This window comes from Hylobates moloch, unplaced genomic scaffold (genome assembly GCF_009828535.3).
Source record: "Hylobates moloch isolate HMO894 unplaced genomic scaffold, HMol_V3 SCAFFOLD_6, whole genome shotgun sequence".
Lineage (NCBI taxonomy): Eukaryota > Metazoa > Chordata > Mammalia > Primates > Hylobatidae > Hylobates > Hylobates moloch.
The window spans coordinates 70714810-70742596 of record NW_026652281.1 but is presented as its reverse complement, the minus strand read 5'-3'; the positions used below and the strand labels follow the sequence as shown (position 1 = coordinate 70742596).

Here is a 27787-nt window from a genome sequence, read left to right as displayed (position 1 = left end):
TCAAATTGGTGAATGGACTTGACCCAGGAAGGTAGTGGCCCCAGGAAAGAAGGTTTGCCTGGCACATGGATTATCTTGCCTTCTGCACAAGCTTCAGCTGTGCAGATAACTTATTCAAGTTATCGCCCTTTTGGGTGTGTGTGTGAACATGTGCATGATTTTATGTGCATATTCCCAGGTATTCTATATCCAGGCCCAGCAGATAGGGGCAGTGACCCATGCCATGGCCCTTCCCCAGCTCCTTAGGGCACTCAGGGACATCTAGCATATATACCTGTACCCCAAGGCAGGCAAGCAACTCTATCATTTGTTGCAGACTGGGAAAATGAGGCTCTTTATTATACAATGCTAGAATAATTATAGTCTAATTATATAATACTTTCCCCTACAATTCCGCCCCCAGCTGCAGCTAAATATGTAGCATTACTGTCATTCTGCAAGGACAGTCTGTACTGCAGTATGATGGTGAATGTTGAAGGTAGACACCTCTGCCCGGGTCTCCTGTCTAGTGACCATATTTACTTAACCAAGAAACAAAAAGGATCACCTGATGTGATCAAACAGAAGATGTAGTCTAATTTTAAGATTCTATTATATAAAATAATTTTAAGACGTAAGAACTAAATCACATATCTGTATGCCTTTGATGAATTACTCTGTTGAATAGAAGAATTTATGAAATGGAGAGCATCTAGGATAATCTAGATTAAATGACGACTGTTTATCTCTTCTGATGTTCTTACACCTCTTTATCATGAAAAGTTCTATTTTATCTAAAATAAAGATAATTATTTAGCTACTTAGCAGGAGTTTGGGCTGATCGATATATACTAATGCAGTACCAGCTATTGTTTGATTCATTAGTCAGTCTAGAAGTTAACATCCAAGTCATTATATTTATTTCACTCCAAATCTTAAGACAGTAGCAATCCTCAGTTTTAGAAAGAATCAAAATTTTTGGTGGGCAAAACTCTGTATTCTGTGGAACACCACATCTCTCAGTATTAACAGACATTTGTAGAGCACTTTATTCTCATATGGGCTCTGCGTGATAGCCATTGTGTTACAGGGGTGGAAACTGAGCTGTGAAGGCTTAAAATAACCAGTCCCTATTGCTTTATTGCCCAGTAATGAGTGCCAACAAGTAGCAAGGTCATGATCCTCTCACCTCTTCCACTCCCCGCTCCCAACTCATCCCAGACTCCTGCTGGGATGTGGACTTGTGTTCAGAAGCTTTTCCCTACAAGCCACCACCTTGCCCAGTCCTACCCTTGTTCCAGGCAGCCTCACAGTGTGTGTGTGTGTGTGTGTGTGTGTGTGTGTGTTGTTTTAGTGGAGTCTAGATAGAGCACTTTTGGAAGGGACACAGGAAATAATGTAACCCAACACCCTGGCCATGACTGACAGGGGAAAACACTGAGAACCATCACAGCTACTCAGCATGTTGGTGGCAGTGGTGGAGTAGAATCCAGGCATCCTGCTTTTTCAGTCTGGTGCACTTTCCACTCAGCATATTACTATATTATTTATAGACTTTACACCTGGACCCCTGTAATATTTACCTTTTCTCTCTGGACCTTCGAAGGCTCTTAAGAAGGTGCAGGGAAAATGGTGATATTACCTATGCTTCATGGGTTTCCACACCTAGGTTACTTTTCCCTTGTGTTTCTTTTTTCTAGTATTCCAACTTTTTAACCTGAAGAATAAAACATAAAGATACCCGAGACAAAAGAGTTATATGGTTCCCAAGAACAGATATTATTAATAAAGCTAAGGTTCTTCTGCCAGAAGAGTATGAATAATTAATACAAGCAATTAAGTTCTAAAACCCTAGAAACATGACTCAAATTGATTATCTCATTTTGCTGCAGGTTTATTTAAATAGAACCATCAACCAAAGAGGTTGAGAGCCTGAATAAACATTGCATTCTGGTAGTGTTTGTCGTGGGGGGCAGGGGTGGGAAATAGTGTGTTCTTTCTACCAATATCCTTTCATTTCAACTGTTGATAAACATTTACTTTGTCTTATGGGGCTTTATACTTATTGAAAATTTCATGCTTTGTGGATAATCATAAAATGAATGTTTAATGAATTTTGGAGATTGGATCTAAGATCATGTATAAAGGCAACCTCTGGAATTGATGAAAATGATAATAGTCTGAAGTACCTGTTTATATACTTAGTTGAAACCTGTTTACATAGTTAGAAAAAATGCTTAGGCAAGAGAGGAATTTGTCATTTGATAAAATGTGTTAATTAAAGCTTAATTATCCAGCTCTCAAAGTTAACAAATTAGTCCACATAGAGTGTGTTTCTCCACGAGTGACTTCTGAAAGACAGCTGCTGCCCAGGAAATCCTTCCCTATGGTGCTTCGTCCAGTTTTGGACCAGGTGCCTGGAAAACACTGTCGATAAGACTAGCTCTTGCTTGTCTCTTATGAGGCAGTGCAGTGACAAATTTGGTAGCAGTTTTAAAGCCCCCTTTTATTCTTTTTTCTTATTTTAAATTGTGTTTATAAGTGGTGGTACTAAGACAGTATACAGTTCAAATTAGGTAGACTGGAGCAATTTAACTAAGAAAATATACTACTGCACGTGTAAGCCATTTCAGTTGAGTTAGGTTGATATTCTCCTCTGCTCTTCTAACCCATATCATGATTACTTGTTTTACTTACCTTCTCACACTGATATCTTCATTTCTGCAACTATAGGAATGGCGTCCTGCAGTTGGCTAAAATACTGCACTCTGCACACATACCTCACTATTATTGAATACAGTTCTTGGTTTGGCATTTCAGGTATACTTATGAGAAATGATAGGTTCCGATTCATTTTTTTCACCAAAGCCTTTTGAAAGCCTTAGAGAACAAAGAAGTATTACTCTGTGATCTTAAACATAACAACAGGTGTCATATGTTGTATTCTCATATTGTCCCAAACACTTCAAGAAATGCCTCACATAAACTGTTTTGATCTTTACAAAAACCTGTGAAATACATATTATTACCCTCATTTTATGGATGAGGAAACTGAGGGCCATTGAAGACAAAAAGTTGCCTCAGGTCGCATAACTGGAAAAATACAGAGCCAGATTTCACCCACTTCTTTCTGCCTTCTTCCCTCTAAACAGATCAAAATAGGATGACAAAGTTAGAATGCCTTTATGAGTGGAAAAAATAACATTTTTCAGAGTTTTTTTTAAAGAAAAAACATCAATCCAGTAAATCAACAGTTTTTTTTTTCTTTTTGCAATGTGTAAGAAAGCTTTTTGTTGGGATTCTTTAAACAGTCAGTATAAATAACAGAGCTCTAGCTACATGCTTGCTGTGTTGGACAGTAAATAGCTTACTGTATTTGGAGTTGCTCTAGATTAGGAAATTAGTTAAAACTATAACAAAGAAAATTAGAGTCTGATTCCAAATACTCCAGAAATATAGGGACGGTCACCAAGAAAAGTCCCCACCTGGAGAGCTGCAGAGATGCAATGAACCAGCAAGGGGAGTTCTGCTGGGTTTGCCTTTCACCATGCCAGGGTGAATGGTTGGAAGCCGAGTAATATCACAACAGCAAAAAAGGAGAAAAAATGTTTTTGTGTCTGTTGCAAAAGGCCAGAATACCTCACATCCAATTTGGGCCCAATTAAGTTCTCTAATTGATGGAGACTTAACTTCTCCAGGACCACAGCTGTGAATGAAACAGAAGAACGTCATTGCCTCGTGTTAGTGTTGAAGTTTCATTCAGCACACACATAGTCCATTCCATGATCCACAAAGATTTCACTGAATTACAATTCTTCTTTTTGTATCATACACACAGATATATATGCTATTATTTATGATTTAGTTTGAAAGATGACTTTTTTTTTCCCTCAAAGCATATTATTAACCCTCTTTGTCTGTTAGGATTGCAATAATGAAATACAGTCATGCATCATTTAATGATGGGGATATGTTCTGAGAAATGTGTTGTTGGATGATTTTGTCATTGTGCAAACATTGTAGAGTGTACTTACACAAGCCTAGATGGTATAGCTTACTACACACTTAGGCTACATGGTATAGCCTGTTGCTCCTAGGCTACAAACCTGTAGAGCATGTTACTGTACTGAATACTGTAGACACTTTTAACACAATGGCATTTGTGAATTTAAACATAGAAAGGCACAGTAAAAATGCAGTATAAAAAAAAAGATTTAAAATGGTGCACTTGTATAAGGCACTTGGCATGAATGGAGCTTGCGGGACTGGGAGTTGCTCTGGGTGAGCTGGTGAGTGAATGGAGAGCGAACGTGAAGGCCCAGGGCATTATGTAGATAGGACTGTAGACTTTATCAGCTTGTACTCTTAGGCTACACAAAATTCATTAAAACATTTTCCTTTCTTCAATAGTAAATTAGCCTTAGCTTACTGCTACTTTTTAACTTTATAAACCTTTATATTTTTAAACTTTTTCACTCTTTCTTAATAACATTTAGCTTAAAACACAAACACATTTCACAGCTGTACAAAAAAAATTGTTTCTTTACAACATTATTCTGTCAGCTTTTTTCTATTTCTATTTTTAAATCTTTTTTTTTTTTTTTTACTTTTTAAACTTTTTTGTTAAAAACTAAGACATACTTTGGCCAGTGCCCACACAGGGTCAGGATCATCAATATCACTGACATCCTCCTCCACATCTTGTCCCACTGGAAGGTCTTCAGGGGCAATAACACACATAGAGCTGTCACCTTCTATGATAACAATGCCTTCTTCTGGGATACCTCCTGAAGGACCTGCCTGAGGCTACTTTACAGTTAACTTTTCTTAGTAGTAGAAGGAGTATTTTATCTAAAACAATGATAAATAGTATAGTAAATACATAAACCAGTATCCCAGTCATCTCTTATCAAATATTATGTACTGTACGTCATTACTGTATTGCTACACATTTATACAGCTGATAGTGCAGTGGGCTTGTTTACACCACCATCATCATGGACACATGAGGACGTTATGTCTGCTACGACACCACTAGGCAATAGGAATTAGGATTATAATCTCACAGGACCACCGTTGTATATTGAGTCCATTGTTGAAATATCGTTATGAGTTGCATTACTGTACCTTAAACTGAGTAATTTATGAGCAACAGAAATGTATTACTGACAGTTCTGGAGGCCGAGAAGTCCAAGATCAAGGTGCCAGCAGGTTCTGTGCCTGGTGAGGGCCCGTTCCTCATAGATGGCACCCTCTGTATGTCCTCACGTGGCAGAAAGTACAAGGGAGCTCACTGGAGCCTCTTTAATAAAGGCACTAATCGCATTCATGAGTATGAAGCCCCACTGACTTAGGCACTTCCCAAAGGCCCTACATCTTCATACTATCACATTGGATGTTAGATTCCAACATATGAACTTTTGGGAGACATCAGCATTCAGACCATGGCAATAACAAAAAGTACGTAGATTTGATGAACCTGGTATCTGTTTACTTTGTTAAATTAACAGATGAAATGTGAATGGTTTTCATAGAAGAACTAACTTCAATCTTTTATAACTTTCAGGGCCTGTAATTCAGTGTTTACAGCATTAGATCACTGTCATGAAGCCATAGAAATAACAAGCGATGACCACGTGATTCAGGTATGGAAAGAAACCACTTCTGTCATTAACATTCAAAATGAACCTTTCAGGTTTAAGTCACACTTTTTATCAAGTACTTTCGCATCATCCTCATGTATCAGCACATTTTTTTAGGAGAAATAAATATCAAGCTGTGCAGAGAATACTGGTAGACTTAACAATTAGATATTCAATAAAGAACAAAAAATTATTACTTCAGATCAGAACCTGCAATTTCTTTGACAGAAATGGGGTTTAAAAAAATTTTATTTTTTTGAGACAGATTCTTACTCTGTCGCCCAGGCTGGAGTACAGTGGTAATCTTGGCTCAGTATAATTTCTGCCTCTCAGGTTCAAGTGATTCTTGTGCCTCTAAGTAGCGAGGATTACAGGCATGTGCCACCACACTCAGCTAATTTTTATATTTTTATTAGAGATGGGGTTTTACCATGTTGGCCAGGCTGGTCTCAAACTCCTGACCTCAAGTGATCCACCTGCCTTGGCCTCCCAAAGTGCTGGGATTACAGGCATGAGTCACTGCACCCAGCTAGAACCAGGGTAAATTCTTTTGACCATCTGTGAAGACACTATTCACATAGAAGTAAGTCAGAATGGTACAGCAAATGCTTATAAATGTCTAGGGAACAAAATATTTTCAAAGACATTCATTTGTTTACCTGCAGTGGGTATCCTAATTATAAAGCATTCTTACATGAATGTCATCTTCCCAAGGAAATGTGTGTAGCAGAGAAACCTTTCAAGAAATGAGGTGTTCTTATTATAATTGTTGGAAAGCAATTTGTATTTGTAAAATACCCTGAAATATAGACTTTCCACGAATTGGTGCTTGCCTGCCTGCTGTTGGTTTGCAGAGTGGCATGGAGTGTGAGGAGCACTTGTCAGTGGGGCACCAAAGACAGTGGGCAACACGCAGCGAAGCCCACAGCAGAAGCCTCACATTTGTCTGCCCTGAAATCTCCCAGTGCACACATACACACCCTGTTCTCATACCAGACCAATAACATCAATAGCCCACCCTGCCTAGGCCCTGTCGTCAGCACTTTCATTAGGTTGTCTCATTTCCATTCAGTAAGGGTAGGAAAGAGACATCATTACCCTATAGTGCAGATGAGGAAACTGAGTCCCAACAAGGTCAAGGAACTTATCCAAGGAAAGCCTTAGTAATAAATATCAGAACTAAAATATGTAGTCATGTCTCCAAAGCCTTCCTACCTGGTTTCCTGTTTAGCTGTATTGTTAGAATATGTTTTCTGGCTGCCCCTTGAAATGTATCTGAAGGCTTCCTCACGTTGCTGGCTATTAGTGGCCCACCTGCCCACAGGTCTGCCTCTTGGACCTCAAAGAGAGCCAGACGTGTTTCTGTTACAGACCAAGCACAAAAATCCCACATCTCCCCCACTTATACCCAGACTTGGACAATCAGTTCTATTCATGAAGCACATTTTCTTTGCACCTCCCTGTTTTGCAGTGTGCAGCTGGATTTGATTTCAGAAATGAGGAGAAGGGGCTCCCTGCCCACTAGCTGCCCCTCCACCTGTAATCTAACAAATGACTTCTAGAATAGGGAACAGAGTCTTTCATTCTCCAGTTATCAATTGGTAGTTAGAAAACCTGTATCCTTGGGAGAGGTAATATTGTGATGGTGTCACATTATGATATTAATCATCTCCCAGCCTTTGCCATAAACAGGAAGAAACAGGAGCATGAGGCCAGTATAATAGATGCCTGTAAAGGAGAGGTGGAAGGAGAGTCAGTGCCTTTAAAGGGAAACTTGGATTCTGAAAGAAGACCTTACAGCTTTTTTCTCAGGGAACCTTTTCATCCTCCTTTAGAAAAATGTACCAGCAATCTGTAGTATGGAACTTAAAACAAGAGGAAGGAGGAAGGAGCTGAATAGAGGATGTTATATGTATGGTGAAATTGCCTATGTGCTATAAATTTTGAGGATGTCATCATTGGATGGGATAGTTAATATATGTTCTTACTTGATATCAGCATCCTTTTCAGGGCACTCCAATCAAATAGTTAGATGCCTTTTTGAATACAAATCTTCAGAGGTCAAGTAGCAGCACTTAAAATTTAGAAGCAATATCTACCTATCTGTGTGTGTCTATCCATCTATTATCTATCCACCCATCCATTCCTCCCTCCTTTCCTTCCTGTCTTCCTCCCTCCATGCCCCCATCTATCTAAACTCTCTATATATTTGCTTTAAAACACTTGTTACTTGCCATATACTAGGCTCAGTTCTAAGCATTTTACACATACTCATTTATTTCTTAAAGCAATCCTATGAGTCAGGTATCACTATTGTACTCATTTTGCAGATGAGGAAACTGAGGACCAGGGAAGTTAAGTAATTTGTCCATGGTTTTGTAGCTGGTAATTGGCAGAGCCAGGATTTGAACTTGGGTGCCTTGGCTCCAGAATCCATATCTGGGAGTACCTGCTGCATTCTGCACCAGGGTTTCAGGAACCCTGGTGTGAAAGAAGGGCCATGACTTCTATCCAAATTTACAACTTAATAGGGAAGGCAGAATGAACACACATGAAAAGGTATGAGAATATAGCTAACAAATAAAGAAAATAATATAGTCTCTAATATTTTCTATTCATTCATCAGATAGTTACTAAACAGTCCTGAGTATCCAAAGATCAATTCAAAATAGCCTTTGCTCTTGAGGAGTTGCATGTCCACTGGGAGAGAGAGAGATAAACAAAAATTTAAATTCGGTGTAATAAGTCACTGAAAGTCTGCACAGGCATCAGTGGCAGCTCTTGGGAGTGGACTAGGTAGGGGAGTCAGGGAAGGCTTCCTGAAAGAGAAGAGGGATAAATTGGAGTTGGAGAGGGAAAGAGTCAGGGAAGGGTATTATAAGCAGAGCAAGCACGTGGGGAAAGGCCCGGAGATGAGAGAGACGTGCAGACAGCTCAGCAGCCTGCAGGGGTGACCCAGGGAGGTGTGAGGCTGGTGTTGTGAGCAGGGGCCACGCTGTAAGTGATGCCCTTCACTGCCCAGGGAGGGCCTTGATTACTACATGTCAGTGATGGGGCCAGGAGGGGGTCTGGAGATCCACGAAGACAATATCAGGCCCCCTCCTCTTCAGTCACCCACCAAAGGCCTGATGACCAGAGCATCTTCCAAACCTCTTCAACTCTCAGGGTTGATCGTGTTAATAGAAGCTGTGTCTCCCACGGAACAGCTCCCCAAGTGTCCCTGCACCACCCCGTTCATGACTGCTGCCATCGCAGTTGAGGGCAAGAGTGATTACAGTTGGTTCGAACATCTCCGAAGCAGCAGATGGATGCAATTTAAGCCCAAAGAAATTCATGACCCAGATGCAGTCTGTTTACATTTTCCCGACATTCTTCACCGCTTGTCTCTCTCCACTCAGCCCCCATCTGTGATCTTTGAAAAGAAATCAGAGGGTGGGACAGGACCTGGGAGTCATCTAGGGTCATGGCTCTAAATTCCAGGACCCCAGGCAGAATTTTAAAAAGAAACCTCTGAGTCTGCTGGCCCCAGAATCTGCCGAGGGGAGCTTCCCACCTGCCTGAGCCCAGCACTGAAAGGGCTGCCTCCTGCCCAAGCCATTTAACTGAATTTATTGTTCTGATTCTACTGGTAGTGGCCCCAAACTGTAGCAAACATTAATCAATAGGTAGTGGCAATTGGAAAGGAGACATGAGAAATCCAGTTGCAGAGATGTGCATAATACAAGCCGCCACTGTTGAATGGAGTTCTTATTTGTTCGTTTATAAGAGACAGGGTCTTGCTATGTTGCCTGGGCTGGAGTGCAACGGTGCAATCATAGCTTACTGCAGCTTCAAGCTCCCAGGCTCCAGTGATCCTTCTGCCTCAGCCTCCTGAATAGCAGGGACTACAGGTGTGTGCCACAACACCTGGCTAATTTTTTTATTTTTGTGGAGGTGGAGTCTAGCTGTGTTTTCCAGACTGGTCTTGAACTCTTGGGCTCAACTGATCCTTCTGCCTTAGCTTCCCAAAGGGCTGGAATTGAATTACAGGCACGAGCCACTGTGCCCAGCCTGAAACTTTTTTTTTTTTTAACTACAAACATATGGACCCAGTCCTAATTTATTTTTATTTCCTTTTTTGTCTGAGTTTTTCCTTATTCACGGGGCAGTAGATGGTGAATGAGTTCCCCAAGAGGCTGGTACTGCTAGATGAGGGCTTCCTGTTTTTTTCCTGCGAAGTTTCTTCTGATTTCCTGTAGGGGATCAGGATGGCAGTTGAATGAATAAATTGCTGCCAAGAAGGAGGGAACTCCTCCAGGAAGGGCCTGGGGATGGAGAGGGGCAGCAGGACCTGGCCAGCTAACTGCATTAGAGAATGTTTGCCCTGGGAACTTCCTGCTTGATATTCCTCTGGGTCCCAATAAGTCTTCCTACGGGGCACACAGACATTTCATGAACTCTGTCTTGTGTCCCCGCACTGATCTGTACCCACCTCCCATTAACAGTATGTCAACCCAGCCTTCGAAAGGATGATGGGCTACCACAAAGGTGAGCTCCTGGGAAAAGAACTCGCTGATCTGCCCAAAAGCGATAAGAACCGGGCAGACCTTCTCGACACCATCAATACATGCATCAAGAAGGGAAAGGTGGGTTACATCAGCAAAACCAGTCCACAAACCCTCTCCCCAATGTACTTTTTTTCTGTGAGTTTTAGAATTTCATCTTTAAGATTAGCTTCTTTAATAATGTCATAATTAAGTGAAAGATCTTTTATGTTTGCAAAATCAGTTCATTTTTGAGTTAACTTTGGAGCTCAGTGAATCTGGTGCTTATCACTATGGTACAGAATCTGGTGATTTTGTGTGAAAACATTTCATCCTGTGCATGAATATATCCCATCTGCCATTGCTGGAATATTGTGGGTATCTCTGAGCAGAGTTCCACCCAGAGAGCTGTTAGTGTTTTTTCAGTTTATCCAGTGTTTTGGGGACTAGACATATTTAATACCAGTATTTATAGGTAAGCCAGGTTTTTTCCCAGTTTTCCTTTTCTGTTCTCTGATCACTGTTCAACATACATTTGTAGCTTCCTCCTCCTAGCTGCACCTGTTCCTCCAGTGGCTTCCCCTTCATCTGGGTAGATGAAGGTAATGATGGAAGTCCGAGAGGAATTTTCCCTGAAGCCCTGTCCTCCTGTGGAGCACTGCCTCTCATCGCTGGAACTGCCTGTGCATTTTCTGTTAAGCATTCAGGATGCTTCTTCACATACAATTTCTTTCATCTTCCTTTCTGTGATGTGAAGTAGTTAGATAAGCCCTGTATCCATTTAATAGAGGGAACATTTTAGAGGGATAAGATAAATTTGGATTATAGACGATGATCAAAATGTTTTTTTTTAATTGAGGCAATGAGACCGAAAAGGAAAGAAGACGTTGTTAACTATTCCAAAAATTGTTGCCAAAAGAATATAGCCACACATACCAAGGTGCATACCAATTAGCCACCTTATGTGATAGAGGGGGCAAGAAATGGCTGCAGGGAATCTCAGTTTCTGATTAGCCAAACCTCCCACGTTCAGAGAACAGGAACTTTACTCTCCCCTTGGCCTCTTTCATGGAAACTATGAGGAGCCAGACTAACCCCTGAGAAGCCTTGGCTGGGGGGCCTATAGGATGTTAGGAAGATGATGGGCTTCAGCGAGTGTTAAATAGACATGAATTTATATGCAGATTTTCTGCATCCTAATGTGGGCAAGTTACCTAGACTCTCTGAGCCTCAGTTTACCCATCTGTAAATTTAGTATGATAATGCCAAGTTCATAGATTGCTGTGAAGATTTTGAGAGAGACCTCCGAAGAATCCCTTGACCTGGTGCCACAGCAGCCATAGGGCTGAGAGCAGAATTCCACCCACAGGTCAAGTGTCCCGGAAGCTGGGACAGACAGCCTGGTGGTGGATATGTGGATCTGTGGTCTTGTCTTCACACATGGGGCCACATCAGCATTGCATTGGGTACAACAATACAGCAGGCATTGGGAAATGTAATGAAAGCATGTGGGAACGTTCCTTCTCAGCCTTCTGAGACCCTCTGCAGGAGCAGCTGTCATCCTTGACTGAAGGATTTTAAGAGCTCTCTTTGTCCATGTAGGAGTGGCAGGGCGTTTACTATGCCAGACGGAAATCCGGGGACAGCATCCAACAGCACGTGAAGATCACCCCAGTGATTGGCCAAGGAGGGTGAGAGCAAACTGTTCAACTCTTTTAGCTGAAGATAAAGACTCAAGGCCCTCATGGGCATTGGGCTTGCAATGCCTGTATGAGCCTTACATCCACAAATGCAGTAGGATTGTGCTGAATGTAGTATAGACCGAGGGCGCTTCCACTCAGCCAGCAGCAACCCCCCAAACATGGTTTTCCATGTCTTTTATGAAGCATCACCCCAACCTCCCACCTCCACCTGATCACCTATGCCTTCTGTCATTCCCAGTGTGCTCTAAAGGGGCTTGATTTCTGGGCTTCCCTTTCCCCATAACAACAATGATCTCCTGCCGGTGCTCTCTGGCCTCTGCACTCAGTGCATAGGGAGCCAACCTTTCTCCTGCTTGAGGCCCTCGCTCCATGCTGGTTCCTCCAGGCCGGTTCTGGGCTTGTTCCTTGGAGGCCCACTGTTTATGGAGAGAAAGGTGTGTCTGACCAGGAGCTGAGGGCATCTCAATCCACTCAATCTCAGATTACCAGAGAAGCCTCTCTCTTTTGTGGAGAGATAAGAAAAACATGCAATTCCTCTTCCTTCCTCCAGTTAAATTTTGTGGGATTTACAAAGCCAAACAGGACCCCCTAACCATACATCATGGTGAGCCATGGGGATCCAGCCTGAAGGTCAACACCAGGCTCACAGCTTGGGCGTATAAGGAACACAACATTGTGTGACATGTCAGAAAAAGACGAGGCCACAGTCATCCTGCCAGTAACTGGAACAGGAGCCCCACCTGTGACTCTTAGGACTACCTGAGTTCCTTGCAAATTGTTGCATGAATAGAAAACGAGATGTTTCATAAAATCAGGCAGGTATTTGTAATAGCTTGTTTCCCCTCCAATTTTGGTTAGTTTCAAAATTGCTGTCCCATCAATTCAGGCTACGTCCTATCAATACCACCTGGTATTTCATGCCATTTTGTAATTCACAGCTCCCTTTTTGCTTCACTCTGGATGATGGGGGCACTGACAGGCCCCTGACCAAGGTTGTGAGCTGGAGAGAGGCTGCCCCTCGGCCCTCCTCCTGAGCAGCCCGGCCTCAGCGTGGCCATTCTCACCCACAGGCAGTGCTGAGAGCCGTGGGGTGGAGATGATGCCCATGGCTGTCATGTTGTTTTTATCCTCATCCTTATATCATCTCCTCAGAAAATCAAAGCTAAGAATCCCCTTTTGTGTGTGTGACCAGAATCATTAGGCAACCAAAGCAGAGGAGACATGCTATTGCCTGGTAATTTCCATCAGAAATACATTTTTCTGGTCTCTCTGATTTTACAGATAAGAAAAAGAAGTTCTTTTGTCCAGACACAATTTCTAGTGTTATTTTCCCTGTAATTGTAGGCAGCGAGCTATCAAAGGCAATTCTTATTAAAAGTAGGGAAATTTTACCTCTTCCTAGTTGGGTGAAGTTTATTACAGAGTAACCAGTATTTTATATTTTTATATCCTCTTTTCAGAGGCCTACAGAGAAAAGTGAACCACGTAAAGAGAGAGAGAGAGTGGGATACCCCATGGGCTTCTGGGGGCAGAAAACCTAATGTAACTCTCTGGATTTCATGGCTTTACTCTCAGTAAAGTATTGACTGTGAGCTGATTTTTGCATGGGGCTGAGGCACCTGTAGTCTTTTGCCCGGTTGTCCTTGTGACAATGATAAAGAGTGAGACTACCCACTGAGTTTCAGGACCCAGTCCATGACCTTGAAATGAGAGGATTTTTATCTGCCTGAAAAGTGCCATTATTGTGACAATTATAGTGTGAAAGAATACAGGATATTTAACATAAAAACAGCAGCCATGAAATGTGGTCATTGTCCAAATGAATCTTTTGTAGCTATGCAATTATTAGTGTCAGCAGAATTAAAACTAATTTATTTGTAGCAGCATTTTATGTTATCAACTGAAGATATCTAGGAACCAAACTTTAGGAGTCAGTTAGAAAATGAGATACCCATTAGGGAAGTGTTTCTGAGCCCGCTAGGATGTATAGAGGAGGCCCAGTTTCCAAAGGCGTGTGTGGGCTCTGTGTGAAAACTGTGTTTTCTGTAGATTGAGTCTCGCTTGAATTTTAAAGCTGCCCTAGGATGAACCCTGGAGTTTAGCTTTAAGAAGCCTGTTGACGTTTTTATTTGATGATTTGTTGAATCATCTCATATCTGACTCACTAATAACTGATTATTTGTTATTAGGAAAATTAGGCATTTTGTCTCCCTCAAGAAACTGTGTTGTACCACTGACAATAATAAGCAGGTATGGTATCAGGTCACTTCGTTTGCTCTGTCTGTTTGGCCATGCGTCCCCTCTGTTCTCTGCTTGTCTCACCACTGTTCTCTGCTTGTCTTTCTCCATGTCTAATTGTAGCTGCCAATTAAGCATGTTTATGGGAAAATTTGGTTCCTCTGACAAATTTTTTTATTTCCCAGCAAGCCTGTATCACTTTATTTGTAGTGCACATCGGTTATGATTTAGCTTGTGGCTGAGGAACTCTCTAGACTAATATATGAAGGCATAAAATTCTTCCTCCAAATAAAAAATGTTCTATTTTTATCTTAATTTCTTAATCGGTTGGAAAGTATATATCCATTTGAGCATTGCACTCCTACAAATTCATATCAAAAACAAGAATCATTCCAAATTAGTACTGCGATTTTTTTCTTACCCTTACATCATACAGAACAATACATCTGAATGTTATCATCTGCAGTAACAGAATTTTAAGAAGCCACTATATTTAAGAACTTTTTAAGGTAATTTCGTAATGGAGGGCAACATTGGTGTAGGTATTTTTTCTATTTGATTAGTACTTTTACTACTGGATTATGTGTATTTTCACTTCATGCACTGTAATTTGTAGATTAACAATTATACAACAAACATAATTATCAGTGATCTATTTTTGAAAACTTACAACATGTGGTCTTTGATTTTTATGAAGATTTTAAAGAGGGACAGTATCTCTAAAGGATCTCAAGGGCTTCTATGGCATAATCCATTTTAGTAGAGGATGGCAGAGATGTGTGAAGTGCTGGATGAGAAGGTGAAGCCCAGCCAGGCCTGGAGATCAACTGGAACCAGCAGGACGTGAGTAGACAGTGGGGTGAGCCCAGTGAGCCCGTGAGGGTCTTCAGTCGGTTGTCTCAGGATATCAAAGTGGTCCGTGTCCATGTGCTCCTTTATAAAATATAGTTTGAGATAAAGTCCTTCCTCCAGCACTGAGAATCTCATCTGAAATCAGGACGTTTTCACATGAAGTCATGCAAGAGGCAAGTCCTTGGTAAAGGAAAAGAATGGCCTTTCATAGGGAAAAAAAAGGGTTCCAACAGACATTTTGCTACATACCAGGAGAAAGAATGAGTTCTTCATAAGAGCTGACACAGGGAGAAAGAGAGGGACAGGACACCTGGTGTCTCTTTCGAGACAAACTTCTGAACACAAGCAGTGCAGACCAACATTTCTTGGCTGTGGATCCACAGTAGGGGACACAGGTCCACTGGGGCTCATTCATTCTCATGCCAGAAATTGACCAAGCACAGTTCATGTCCAGTTCATGCCTTTCCCCCACCAACTCAGCCTTGCTCCTCTTCCTTACCCTCTTTCTCACTTAATGACAGGGACCCCTACTCTCCCTGTCACCAGTCTCCCTGCAACTCCATGTGCCCAAGTCCTACCAGTCCTTCCTGACCCAGTGCAAGCAACATTAAGTATCACCTTCTTCCTGAAGGCCCCTGAGGTACCCTCTTTGCTTTGTATCACCCCCCAACCACCACCATCATCTTCACAGCTATTTGTGTGCTAAGCTGCCCTCTCCCCTCTAGCAGGGCCACTGGGCTGTGCTGTCCTTGTGTGCCCACACTGCCTGGCATGTAGTAGGCCCTCAAGCTGGTGGCTAGCGTTAATGAAACTGAATGTCTCAGTCCTGGCCTCCTGCCAGCTGTAAAGCCCTCCTGCCTCACAGGGAGAGCAGGCAAGCCCTTAGCACAGGACTTTAGGATGCAGGGGTGGGGGGCCACCTGCTTTTTTTCTGAGGCTCTAAATAGAAACGCCTTTACTCCCATGAATTAGCTGCTGCTCCTAGAAAAGAGGAAACGCAGAGCTCAGATACCCTGAGCCATTGACGTCACCTAATGGTACTGCACAGGCCTAGAGAGACATTTAGATTTTCTAATAACAAAGCATTTTTATACCTCTGGCTAGCTACGGTGTTTTTCCTCTTCATCGAAGGAGGCTGCAGCGAATGGCAATGGGATCTGTGCTGGGGAGGGCTCCTGTCTGCAGGCGGTTCCGGTGGTGCGGTTTTCTGGGGTTTAGCCCTGATGTCAAAATCGGCCCATGGGTTTGCATTTTAACAAGGTGTGATGTGGTGAGCCAGGCTGCCGTCTCCTGGTAGGGCTTGCCGTCAGCAAAGATCCCTTTTCCTGTATGAGCCCTGTAGCTTTTTGCCAAGAGGCTGGAAATGCTCAGTGAGGTTTGTCTGTTGTCTTCCTTTCCTCTGCACACACACTTTATCCCCAAATATGTGTTAAACATCTGTTCTGTGCTGGCACCAGGGACACAATGCATCTGCCCCCAGTGTCAGGGAGGCCACAGACAGGTAAACAGAATAAATAGAATGCAGCACAGAGGACAAGTGAATCAAGCACTGGAGAAGCTCAAAACCCAGGACCTAAGGAGACTGTCTGGGATTTTTAGCTATTGTCTAAAATAGGGGCTAAGAAACTAGAGCCTGCAGGCCAAATATGGCCTGTTCTGTAAATAAAGTTTTATTGGAACACAGCCACACTCTCTTGTGTGTTGCACCTCTGGCTGTTTTCATACTATGGTGGCAGAGCTGAGGCCATGTGGCCTGCAGAGCCTAAATATTTACCCTCTGGTCCTGCACAGAAAAAGGTTGCTGACTTCACTTATCGAAGATAATTTTCTTTCTTGGATGTTCCATTTTCTTAGGCCAGCAACAGTCTGCCCTGACCTCCCAGAAGTACCCCTTCTCCCCTTCATACACTTCTTTGGGCACCTTTTGCCTTGATGCCAGCCTCTGCGTCCTGTCTCAAAGCCTATCTCAGCCCCTCCATACTGGTGCGGACACGAGAACCTAGGTCCCCTAAGGCTTTTTCCTTTTCACAAGGACAAAATCCAAATGCAAATTCATGGCTCAAACTTCAGAATTTCAAGGATCTGCAACCATGGTCCAAGAGTCATATTTGCATAGGGAAAAAAGGAGGCAGTTAGGGCCCTGACATTATATCAGCTCTTGTGTCTTGTTTTGTTTTGTTTTGTTTTGTTTTGTTTGAGACAGAGTCTCACTCTGTTGCCCAGGCTGGAATGCAGTAGCACGATCTCAGCTCACTGCAACCTCTGCCTCCCGGGTTCAAGCGATTCTCCTGCCTCAGCCTCCCAAGTAACTGGGATTATAGGTTTGCACCACAATGCCTGGCTAATTTTTGTATTTTTTGTGGAGCTGGGATTTCACCATGTTGGCCAGGCTGGTCTTGAACTCCTGACCTCAGGTGATCCACCTGCCTTAGCCTCCCGAAGTGCTGGGATTACAGGTGTGAGCCAATGCACCCAGCCATCAGCTCTTATTCTTTTTACAATTTAATGAGGCTACTAGAAGTTTTAAATTACATATGTGGTTTGCATGTGTGGCTTACACAATATTTTTATTGGACAGACCTGGTCCGGACTTTCCCTCCCCTGCCAAATCCTATCACAGATTCACCTCACTTGCCCTTTTGCAGGTGACGGGATGCTAATGAGCTACAGACATCCTCTCGTTTCTAGCAATGAGTCAGCTCCAGACTCACTGAGCCTCCAGGAAAAGATGCTGTAACCAGTTTCCCAGGCCCCTAGGAGGCTTTTACCCTCACTAGAGGACATTCTGATGGGTGCTGAAGCAAACCTATAGAGAATGTCTTTGCGGGGAGATGCAGGGCCCCTTTCAATCGTTCTCAAACTGCTGCAGAAAGTTAGGTCTCACTTTCTAGAGCTTGGTGGACAGTGGGGAGTACCATGCCCTACTGAGTGTACACAGGCAAGGGGACACCACAGCCCTCAGAAAACTGAGCAGAAGTGGGATGCATGGGAGCCAGTGAGGGCCAGTGGACAGTTAGGCACAGTCATCATCCCTGAGTTGTCTGGGCAGCAAAGTGGGGAAGGCTTATCCTCAAAGAGACCATACACGCTTAGAAACCCTTTAGCCATGGGTTGAGATGGTGGGTTAAAGGAGATGGTCAGGCTCCCCTAATTAAAATGACCTCCTGCCCTTTTGTGGGAACAGAGCAAAGCTACCAGTTGACAGCTAGTAAGATTTTTTTTCCTGGCACAGCCTGGCTTCACCAGCGTGTCATGGAGGAGACTGCCCCACAGTTCTCACCAGCCTCTAGGACCTTCTCTCCAAGCCCAGCAGGTCCTGGATCGTGGGCCTTGTCTGAGATGTGTGCAATCTGAGTGTGACCAACAGGCTGCTCCACCAAGCACCCTTGGTCGATTTCTTTCTTGCCTCGCAGGACTGTGCTCACAGCCCCCTGAACCCACAAAGACCCAGGGACTCAAGGACTCTGTAGTTGCTTGTGCCCAGTAGTACAAGAAAGAGGCAGCCTGATGCCATCTTTCTTTTCTTCCTCCCTCTTTTGCCTTCTCTCTTTTATCCACACTCTACCTTCAGTCACCTTCTGTAGGCCTCCAGACAGTCCACAGATTTTCCCATCCAGTCCTTACACCTTCATGGACCATCCTCTCGATGGGTTTCTGCTGCCTACCACCCTTGGTGGCCCATTCCGGTTCCCACCCCCAGGCTGGCCTTCTCTTGGGTGTGTCCTTGGCCTTCACTGCCCCCATGCCTTTACTCTCCCCACATATGCCCATTTCTGTTTCTCTCACCCCTTACCTTTCTAGGGGTGGTGTGGCCAATGGGCCTTCTCATGATTTGGGGCCTTCTCCTCCAGCTTCTGGCAAACCATGATCCTTAGCACTAACAGAGTCTAATATCTCATGGCATTCTCAGCAGAACTGACAGAAGAGGGTGGCGGGGCTTCTGTTCATTGCTAAGTAGTGATAAAAACAAAATTTCAATTTGTCCGAAATTCCCAGTACTTGGCTCTTTTACATGCTTTTAAATGGTGTGGACGTTTTGTTGCTTCCCTGTCCTTTAGGACTCAACTCAGCTTCTCCTCCCTCCAAGAAATCTTCCAAACCTTTCAGCCCATGTCTCTACCCTGCAAAGAGGGAGCAGGGACACTTTTTGTCTGCACCACCCATTGGATCATTAATCTTATGCTACTTTGGGTGAGTTCTCGCCTTAGGGCGGGGACTGTGGGTTATGCCTTTTCATACTTGCTACTATGTATGCCCCATAGACATCAGGAAATTATTTTGAAAACTAGTTTTTACTCCTTAACACAATAACCTTTGGATGGCATAGGAAATTAAAGATGCAGCTTCTGTCTTATCCCGAATTCTTATTCCATGTAGAGTTGATCTATATGTAGCCAATACATGTCTCACATGGTGTTACAAAGAATAGTTTCTGTACTCTTCCAAGGCACACATCCAAGTGTGACTTCTTTTTTTAAAAATTGGAGAAAAAGGCTACTGCAACTGAAAACATGACTGCAGTTATCTCTAAAAGCAGCTAGTCACAGAAATATATTTTATGTAATTGGAATATTACTATGATACAGACTTTGTACATGTGCACCTTATTTGTGTGCCCCAAAATATTTATTGACATATTTGGTAAAGCCACAAGGTAAACAAAATTATCCAAATTTTTCCATTTAGCTTTAGTACATATTTACAAGAATCTATTTAGAGAAAGGCCTCCGATGTTGCGAAACCACATTTTTTTTTTTCCTGAGAAACCACGTTTGGAACAGCCAAACCCTGAGCAGACATGAATGGAATACCTGCCACACGTCAGGGACTGTGGGAGGCTCTGAGGGCACAAAATAAGCAGGGGCTTGCAGCAGGGAGGAGGGGACAGGGGCGGGGGTATTGAGAATCCAGCTGTAGGATTGTGTGCTTGAGAAGTCTTGGCTTAGAGGAGGGAGAGACCACTTCACGCCTGGTGGTGATGGTGGCTGCTGGAGGTGATCATGCCAGGCTCTGTGAAGTTCCAGAGCGTCTGAAGCTGAGAGGGGGCTCTCTTGGCTTGCGAGGGAAAGGGTAAACCTAGAACATTCTGGGCATGTGCACCTACACTGAGCATGATGTGAGAGGAGGCTGCCTAGTTTCAGGTAGACACAGGTGCCCTTTGCCCTGGCAGAGAAGCTTACCCTCATGGCCTGCAGGACAGCAACCCGGGGGGGTGTCTGCCCTGCGTGGATGGGGTTTCTTTGACCCGTCTGTTCTCTCATTCTGTCCTCTCTGCTACATCAAGGATGTTTATAAGACAATGGATGTTCGTTTATAAGGTATCCCTGTGGTGGGGATAAGTGGGAGGTGGAGGATGGGAAAATCAGAGGGGAAGAAGCTCTAGGTCTGAGCTGGAAATAAAGTGTCTCTTTCTGTGACACCGGTAATGCCTGCTCACCAGTATTAACCAGCTTCAGCAGGGATACCCCCACCCCACCTCACCCTTAGCCGAGCCTCAGTCCTGGAGGCCTAGACATAGAGAAAAAATAATTTGACTTAAGAAAAGTAAGATAGCATGCCAGGTGTGGTGGCTCACGCCTGTAATCCCAGCACTTTGGGAGGCCAGGGCGGGCAGATCACGAGGTCAGGAGTTTGAGACCAGCCTGACCAACATGGTAAAACCCTGTCTCCATGAAAAATACAAAAATTAGCCAGGCGTGGTGGCGGGCACCTGTAATCCCAGCTACTTGGGAGGCTGAGGCAGGAGAACTGCTTGAACCCGGGAGGCGGAGGTTGTAGCGAGCCAAGATCATGCTGTTGCACTCCAGCCTGGGTGACACAGCGAGACTCCGTCTCCAAAAACAAAAAAAGAAAAGGAAAGTATGATAGGTTTGGTAATGAATGATGAACAGACATAGCTGAGCTATTTCTTAAAAATTAATGTTATCTATTCATCTCTAATGCATTGAAGACCGCTAGGATTTAAAGAGGAGTATTATGTTGGCCTTTGAGAGGAGGGTTTTTTCCCCATAAGTTTAACTAAAATTCCAAAGGTTGCACTTCTACATGACTTGTGTCATTCTGACTATTGCAAGATTCTGCTCACTCCGGAGGGTTGTACTAATTAAGCCCAAGAGACTTACAGTACCTTAGGCCTGACTTCCGTTAAAGTTTTACTTATGTACCAATTTTTAGGTCACTTATGGGTGTTAGCACTCTGGAAAATTTTTTTTCCAAAGCAATAGTTGGTGGCTGACTTTTCAGAAGGAATTATCCACCTCACATGAAGGAATCAGTTTCTGGCATTTTGCTCAACCTAAATCATGCATTCAGTGAGCGTGCAGTGCCTGCCGGCACTTGGCCCAGTGGAAGATACAGGATGGATGAGACTGAAGTCACTCCTTGCATATGCTCTCGCTAGAATAGAATCCCTGGCTTGGCTAATGGGACCCCCATTTACCCAGTCACCCCCATCCTAACCTGGGAACCACCTTTAACATCCTTGCTTTCCTGAGCCCACTGCATCCTAGAAGCCACTTAGTTCCAAAGATGTTGTCTTCGTAACAATTCTTGACTCCATGCCCACTTCCCCACCCCACCACCACTTCCTTCAAGCCACTATGACCTCTCATCCTACAGAGCCTCATGACCGCTCCCTCTGCCTCCTTGTAATGTGTGCTGGAGCCAGTTCATACCGACTTGTGAAAACTGATTGTTTAATTTTCTGGAATTTTGTGATTTAGTGTTAAACCGGCCATTATTAAAAATTAAATTATGTAAGCATGCATTTAAGCAAATTTTATTTGTAAGAAGTAATAAGTATTTACAATCCATCCCTTCCCAAGCACATAACTGTATTTTACTATCACGTGTGCTTTTGACATTTGTACGTCTGTTTTATCTGTATTATGGAAATGCCAGATAAAGCTGTGCCCTGCACACATCTTCCCATTTCCACGTTCAGTGACATCATTCTGGGAGCTTTAAACAGCCATGAAGGGAGTATTTTTAGATCAAGAAAATTGGCAAACTCTACAAATCAGGACTTTTTTTTTATTGATTTTTCTAGACTTAAAAAAAAGATGAAGAAAATGTTAGTAATACAGGATAAACTTAAATGTATATCATGTCTATAGTAGTTTCATTGTGAATAACACAAAAATATCAAGAATGATTCCCCCAGTATTTACAAACTATTATTTGATTCAACAAAGAAGTTCCTCACGTCACTGACAAATGAGTGAAATTTCTGTGTACATCTTAATTATTTGCCTTTCATCTTACTTTTTTTTTTTTTTTGAGATGGAGTCTCGCTCTGTTGCCCAGGCTGGACTGCGGTGGCACGATCTCGGCTCACTGCAAGCTCCGCCTCCCAGGTTCATGCCATTCTTCTGCCTCAGCCTCCAAAGTAGCTGGGACTACAGGCGCCTGCTACTTCACCCGGCTAATTTTTTGTGTTTTTGGTAGAGATGGGGTTTCACCATGTTGGCCAGGATGGTCTCGATCTCCTGACCTTGTGATCCACCCGCCTCGGCGTCCCAAAGTGCTGGGATTACAGGCGTGAGCCACCATGCCCGGCCCTCATCTTACTTTTTGATGTAAATGAAAATATCAACTAACATTTATGCCAAGACTCCACTCATTCATTAACTGTAACCATAAATTGGCTGCTGATACAAGAGGTCAAAAAAAAAAAAAAAAGATTGCTGATCAAATCCCAGCAAAAGCATTTTGTGGGAATCCATTGGCTATATAGACTCTACAACCAAAAGTGCCTTATATTTGAATATTGTTTTGAAATTGTGTGTTATACATTCTTTGTATTAGGGATTGAGAAATTTCTTTCTTTTTTTTTTTCTTTTTTTTTTTTTTTGACGGAGTCTCACTCTGTCACTGGAGCGCAGTGGTGTGATCTCAGCTCACTGCAAGCTCCGCCTCCCGGGTTCACACCATTCTCCTGCCTCAGCCTCCCGAGTAGCTGGGACTACAGGCACCCGCCACCATGCCTGGCTAATTTTCTTTTGTATTTTTAGTAGAGACGGAGTTTCACCATGTTAGCCAGGATGGTCTCGATCTCCTGACCTCGTGATCCACCCGCCTCGGCCTCCCAAACTGCTGGGATTACAGGCGTCAGCCACTGCGCCCGGCCGGGAAATTTATTTCTTAAAGGGCCAGATAGTAAACGTTAGGCCTTATGGTCTCTGTCAAACTACTTAGCTCAACTCTGCCATTGTAGTGGGAAAGCAGCCATAGATGATATATAAATGATGGGCAAGGCTATGTTCTAATGAAATTGTATTTACAGAAACAGGTGGCCGGTTCATACCAACTTGTGAAAACTGATTGTTTAATTTTTTGGAATTTTGTGATTCAGTTGTTAAACCAGCCGTTATTAAAAATTAAATTACATAAACATGCAATTAAGCAAATGTTATGTTTAAGAAGTAATACGAATAGCCCATCCCTTCCCAAGCACATTACTATGGTTCACTATCATGTCAGTAATGTCAAGAGCATACATGATGGTAAGCTATAGTAATGTGCTTTGTGGCCATATGCTAAATTATGGCCTGGGCCATAATTTCCTGACCTCTGCTTTATATCAGTAAAATGTATATTAAACTTATGTTCGGCTATCGTTGCTTTTTCAGCAAGCTGGTGGTGAAACCCTTAGCAGCACACTGTTGACTACTATCCTATCTGGTCCCCGGTCCTCATTCTGAAGGGCTCAGTGGTGGTTCCTCATCACTGACTAAACCGTCATCAGGCATCTTTGAGGAGCACACTCCTGCCTTCCTGCCCCGCTTTCCCTGCCACTTTCCCAAGCCACACTAGGCTGTTTGTAGTTCTCTGGACATGCCAGGCTTGGCCATGCCTCTGTGTGTCGCGCCCTCTGTCTAGCGTGCTCTTCCTTCCTCCTGTCCTCCTGGACAACTCTTGGTCCCCTGACCCAGGTCAGGAGCCCCCTCTGTGACTGCCCCCGGCCACCTCTCTCCTCCTCCCCGCTGCGGAGTGGATTTGGCACTCACCACACTATCACTGCTCAGCCTGACCAGACCCTCCAGGGCAGCATCAAGTCTTGGTCCCTGTGTCCCCATCTCCCACTTATGCTGCTGAATGCACTTAGTAAAGATTTGATCAGTGGAGCTTATGGAAGAGCCTATGTTTTAATAATCCAAGTAAGATGTCTTTCGTGTTGATACTTTGTATCTGTTACTCTGCAAGTGCATTTCATACATTAACTCCTGCAATCCTTACCACACCTCCAGGAGGGAGATACTAGGCTCCCCTTTCTACAGATGAGGAAACTGAGGCTTGAAGTGGTCAAGAAACCTGTCCAGGTTTCACATGGGATGCGTGTGGCGGAACCAGGATTGTAACCCTAAAGGAGTTAGCAATATGGAAATAAAGGAAGCACAAGTGTATCTTAGGAGAATTCATAAGAGAAAGGCTTCCCTTGCTTGGGAAGTGAGGGGATGACTTCATGGAGGAGGTGTTGACTGACGTGGGTTTGAGCAGTGGATAGAATATGTCATTGTAGGCCGGGTGCGGTGGCTCATGCCTGTAATCCCAGCATTTTGGGAGGCCGAGGTGGGCGGATCATGAGGTCAGGAGTTTGAGACCAGCCTGGCCAACATGGTGAAACCCCATCTCTACCAAAAGTACAAAAAGTAGCTGGGCATGGTGGTGGGTGCCTGTAATCCCAGCTTCTCAGGAGGCTGAGGCAGGAGAATCACTTGAATCCAGGAGGCGGAGGTTGCAGTGAGCCAAGATCCCGCCATTACACTCCAGCCTGGGTGACAGAGCAAGACTCCATCTCGGGAAAAAAAAAAAAAAAAAAAAAAAAAGAATATGTCATTGTAGGGAGAGGAATCCTCTGCAAAAGTGAAAAGCCAACGAAAGCCAGGACAGGAGATAATCAAACATGGCTGGACCCCTCGAGTAGGGGAGCTTGAGCTGAGGGTACAGTTGGTGCCCGGTTGCTCAGCTCCCCACCTGGCTTGGCCTGGCTTCCTCCACAGTTCATACTCTACCTCCAGGTGCTTCAGGGTCCACAGCCACCCCGGTGGGTGTTTGGACTGAAGTAGATCATGCCGTGTGGATGGGCCTGTTTATATGATGTGCCATGGAAGGGAGTGGCAGGTAGGCAGCTTGGAGGCATGAGTGAAAAGCTAAGAGAGTGAGGTAGCTAACTGCATCCCTACAGAGAAGCCTGGGTCTCTTTTATGGAAAACTGGAGGCCCAGACCTGCATAGCTCCTTGAAGGCCATGAGAGCACCTTGTCCAGGAGTGGGCATGGTTGGGCATGCAGTAATGTAAATGGAGTAGTAGATGTCAGCTCTTACTGCAGCATTTCAGTTCAGCTTTCTACCACACTTTGGAGGTATGCAGCCAACTGCACCTAAAAGCCAGCCATTGTACCACCTGCTTCTTTGTCTATAGAACCCTTTATTTCTACCGTGGTCAAAGCAGTGTTCATCACATAAGATTGGACTCAAGCGTCTGGGCCTTCGCTTATGTGGTGCCTCATTTAAATAATTTCTAAGAACAAAATTCCAAGAGGTATGGTTTCCTCTAGTGCCATTGCTGGAAAAAGAAGTGAGGAGGAGGAAGAATTTTGAGTGTTCTTCCTTCCGCTTCTCACCCTGTTTTGCTGAAGGCTAGGTTTCCTGGGTGAGATTTCAGAGCCCAGCTCCAGGAAACTGAAGAAAGTATGCATTTACTCATCCTGACCAGCTGTCCCTAAACCCAGAATCACCATGTAAGGAGTGGCTTCAATGGTACTTTTCCTCATTATTTGTTAGTCAAACAAGATGGCTGCGGGATGGGAGGCTGAACAGCTGCAACGTATGTACTCGAGGATCTGGGGAGGAAGAAAAGGGCTAGGTCTCAGTGGGTGCCATTCATTCTGCAAGTGCCTATTGAGCACTTTCATAGCAAACACAACCCTGAACTACGGCACGATGAAGAGAAAGCACGGGGGAGCCTGCTCTCAAGCTGCTTTAGGTCTAGTAGAGGTTTGTGAGAAGGTTTCAGATCACTGGAACTGTTGAGAAGAGTTTAAGTCTATTCGCAGAGCTTTGGCCCACAAGTTACAAAGGAAGCAAAAGGCAGATTCATAAGAAGCCAGTTGGAATCCATAGGGAATACTGGACCTGTCTGATGGTGGAAATCCCTACAGGAGGAACGTTCACATCCACCCACTGGTGCTAGGGAACAGCAGCCCCTTCAGCACCTGTGTTCAATGAGGAGGCGTGTGGAAGGGCTAACACAGTGGCTCCCAACCTTGGCTGCACATTGGAATCACCTGGAGAATTATCACAGCAAACAACAACAAAAACAGAGGCTCTGATAGATCGGGTCTGGGGTGCAGTCTGGGCATGAGGATTTCTGAGAGCGCCCCAGGGGATTCCGATGTGCTACTGAGGGTGAGAACCACCAAATTTCTGAGTGAATTAGATCTGGCGTGATCATGTTATGTTGGGCTAGGGAGCTTTCCTGCTGGACGTCTTGGAGGGGGACAAGACTGATTTGACCAAAAACTCATGTTAGGGCAGGCTGATAGAAGGATGGCCTTTGTATAATTCTCACAGGGAAGACCAGGCCTCTGTGGAACTGCCAGGGGTAGGGACCATGCCTTCATCATCATCATCTTATATCTGCCTCCTAGGTCCTGGCACACAGAAAATATCTATTGAATAAATACTTGCATCCGGGCAGAGAGAAGCCATGGTGTTTGGGTAGCAGCAGTGGTTTCTGAGAGACAGGGGCCTGTGTGTGCCCTTCCTCAGGCTTTGTCAGGGCCAGGGAGCTTGGAGCATAGCTTGGGCTTCCAGAGCAGCCAGTGGCCCAAGAGAAGGCTGACCTGGGCAAAGCTGCTCTCCTGTCTGAACTCAGAGAGCACTGTGATGATGTGGCTCTGCCTGTCTTGTCAGCCATGTTTCCGGCACTTAGCACGAAGCCTGGTGCATAGGAGGTGCTTCCGAAGGGGTAGATGATGTGCCGGGCAGTCAGCCCTCTTCCTGGAACTGGCTTCAGGCTCCTCTATCTGCAGGGCCTGACCTGAAGGCACTTTACTTCCTGATTACAGTGAGATTTGGGGACAAATGCAACAAAAATTCATTCCAGAGTCTACATCCCAAGCCCCATTATCTGATTCACCTGACAGGTTTTTGGGTTTGTTTGTTTTTTTCATGTCTCTTGCACATTAGTGTTTTATGGTTTGACATTTGATAGGGGAAGTAATAGTGTGAGTGGGACTTATATAGTTTCCTGCTTTAATTGAAATTAGAAAAATTCACCCAACATCCTTTAGGCTATGAGAACTTTGGTTTAAAAAAAAAAAAAATCTTCAATAGATCATCGTCCCTGCGACGCTGCACCACCAAAACTCCAAGTCTTGTTTCTCTGCCTGTCACTACTGGGCTCTCAGGAGATGCAGCAAACAACTGCCCCCTTTAGCCACATAAGCACAATGTTCTGGGTAAGCGGTTGAGGGGTAAGATCCAAAGCATGTGCCAGGGTATCACCGTGGGGTGAGAGTCCAGAGACAGCAGTTGTTGAGTAGGCCCTGGGGTCGGTCAGCTGTGCCAAGTGGTCCAGGCTCAGGCAGGGGCAGCTTTTTGCATTAGAGGGTAGATCATCACTGCTCCACCGCTGTCAGGGGCTCTTCCTCTGTGCCTAAGAACCTTGGCACCTGTGCTTGGGGAACTCACTGCCATGGAAACAAAGCCTCATGGGTGTGCGGGGGTCTGCCTGGCCTGCAGCAGCTCCATGAGGCCAGAGCGGGGCCTGTGTATGTGCTTTCATCTTCTGATGAATGTTGTCCCTCAGAGGGAATTGTCTGAACAGTGGCCCCAGAGACATGTTC

General features: G+C 44.2%; 1 protein-coding gene across 7 annotated transcripts in view; it reads left to right on the top strand.

Moving 5' to 3' along the window:
* PDE8B (phosphodiesterase 8B) overlaps positions 1-27787 on the top strand; it is a 259008-nt gene that overhangs the window by 158847 nt on the left and 72374 nt on the right. For 3 of the 7 annotated variants that reach the window (XM_058440780.1, XM_032157001.2, XM_032156999.2), the window contains 4 exons: positions 5546-5624; positions 10106-10246; positions 11747-11835; positions 14037-14097. In XM_058440780.1, coding sequence (XP_058296763.1) covers positions 5546-5624; positions 10106-10246; positions 11747-11835; positions 14037-14097 — 370 coding nt within the window. The remainder of the gene's footprint in view (positions 1-5545; positions 5625-10105; positions 10247-11746; positions 11836-14036; positions 14098-27787) is intronic. The other 4 variants (XM_058440781.1, XM_032157003.2, XM_058440782.1 and 1 more) reach the window with 2 other exon arrangements.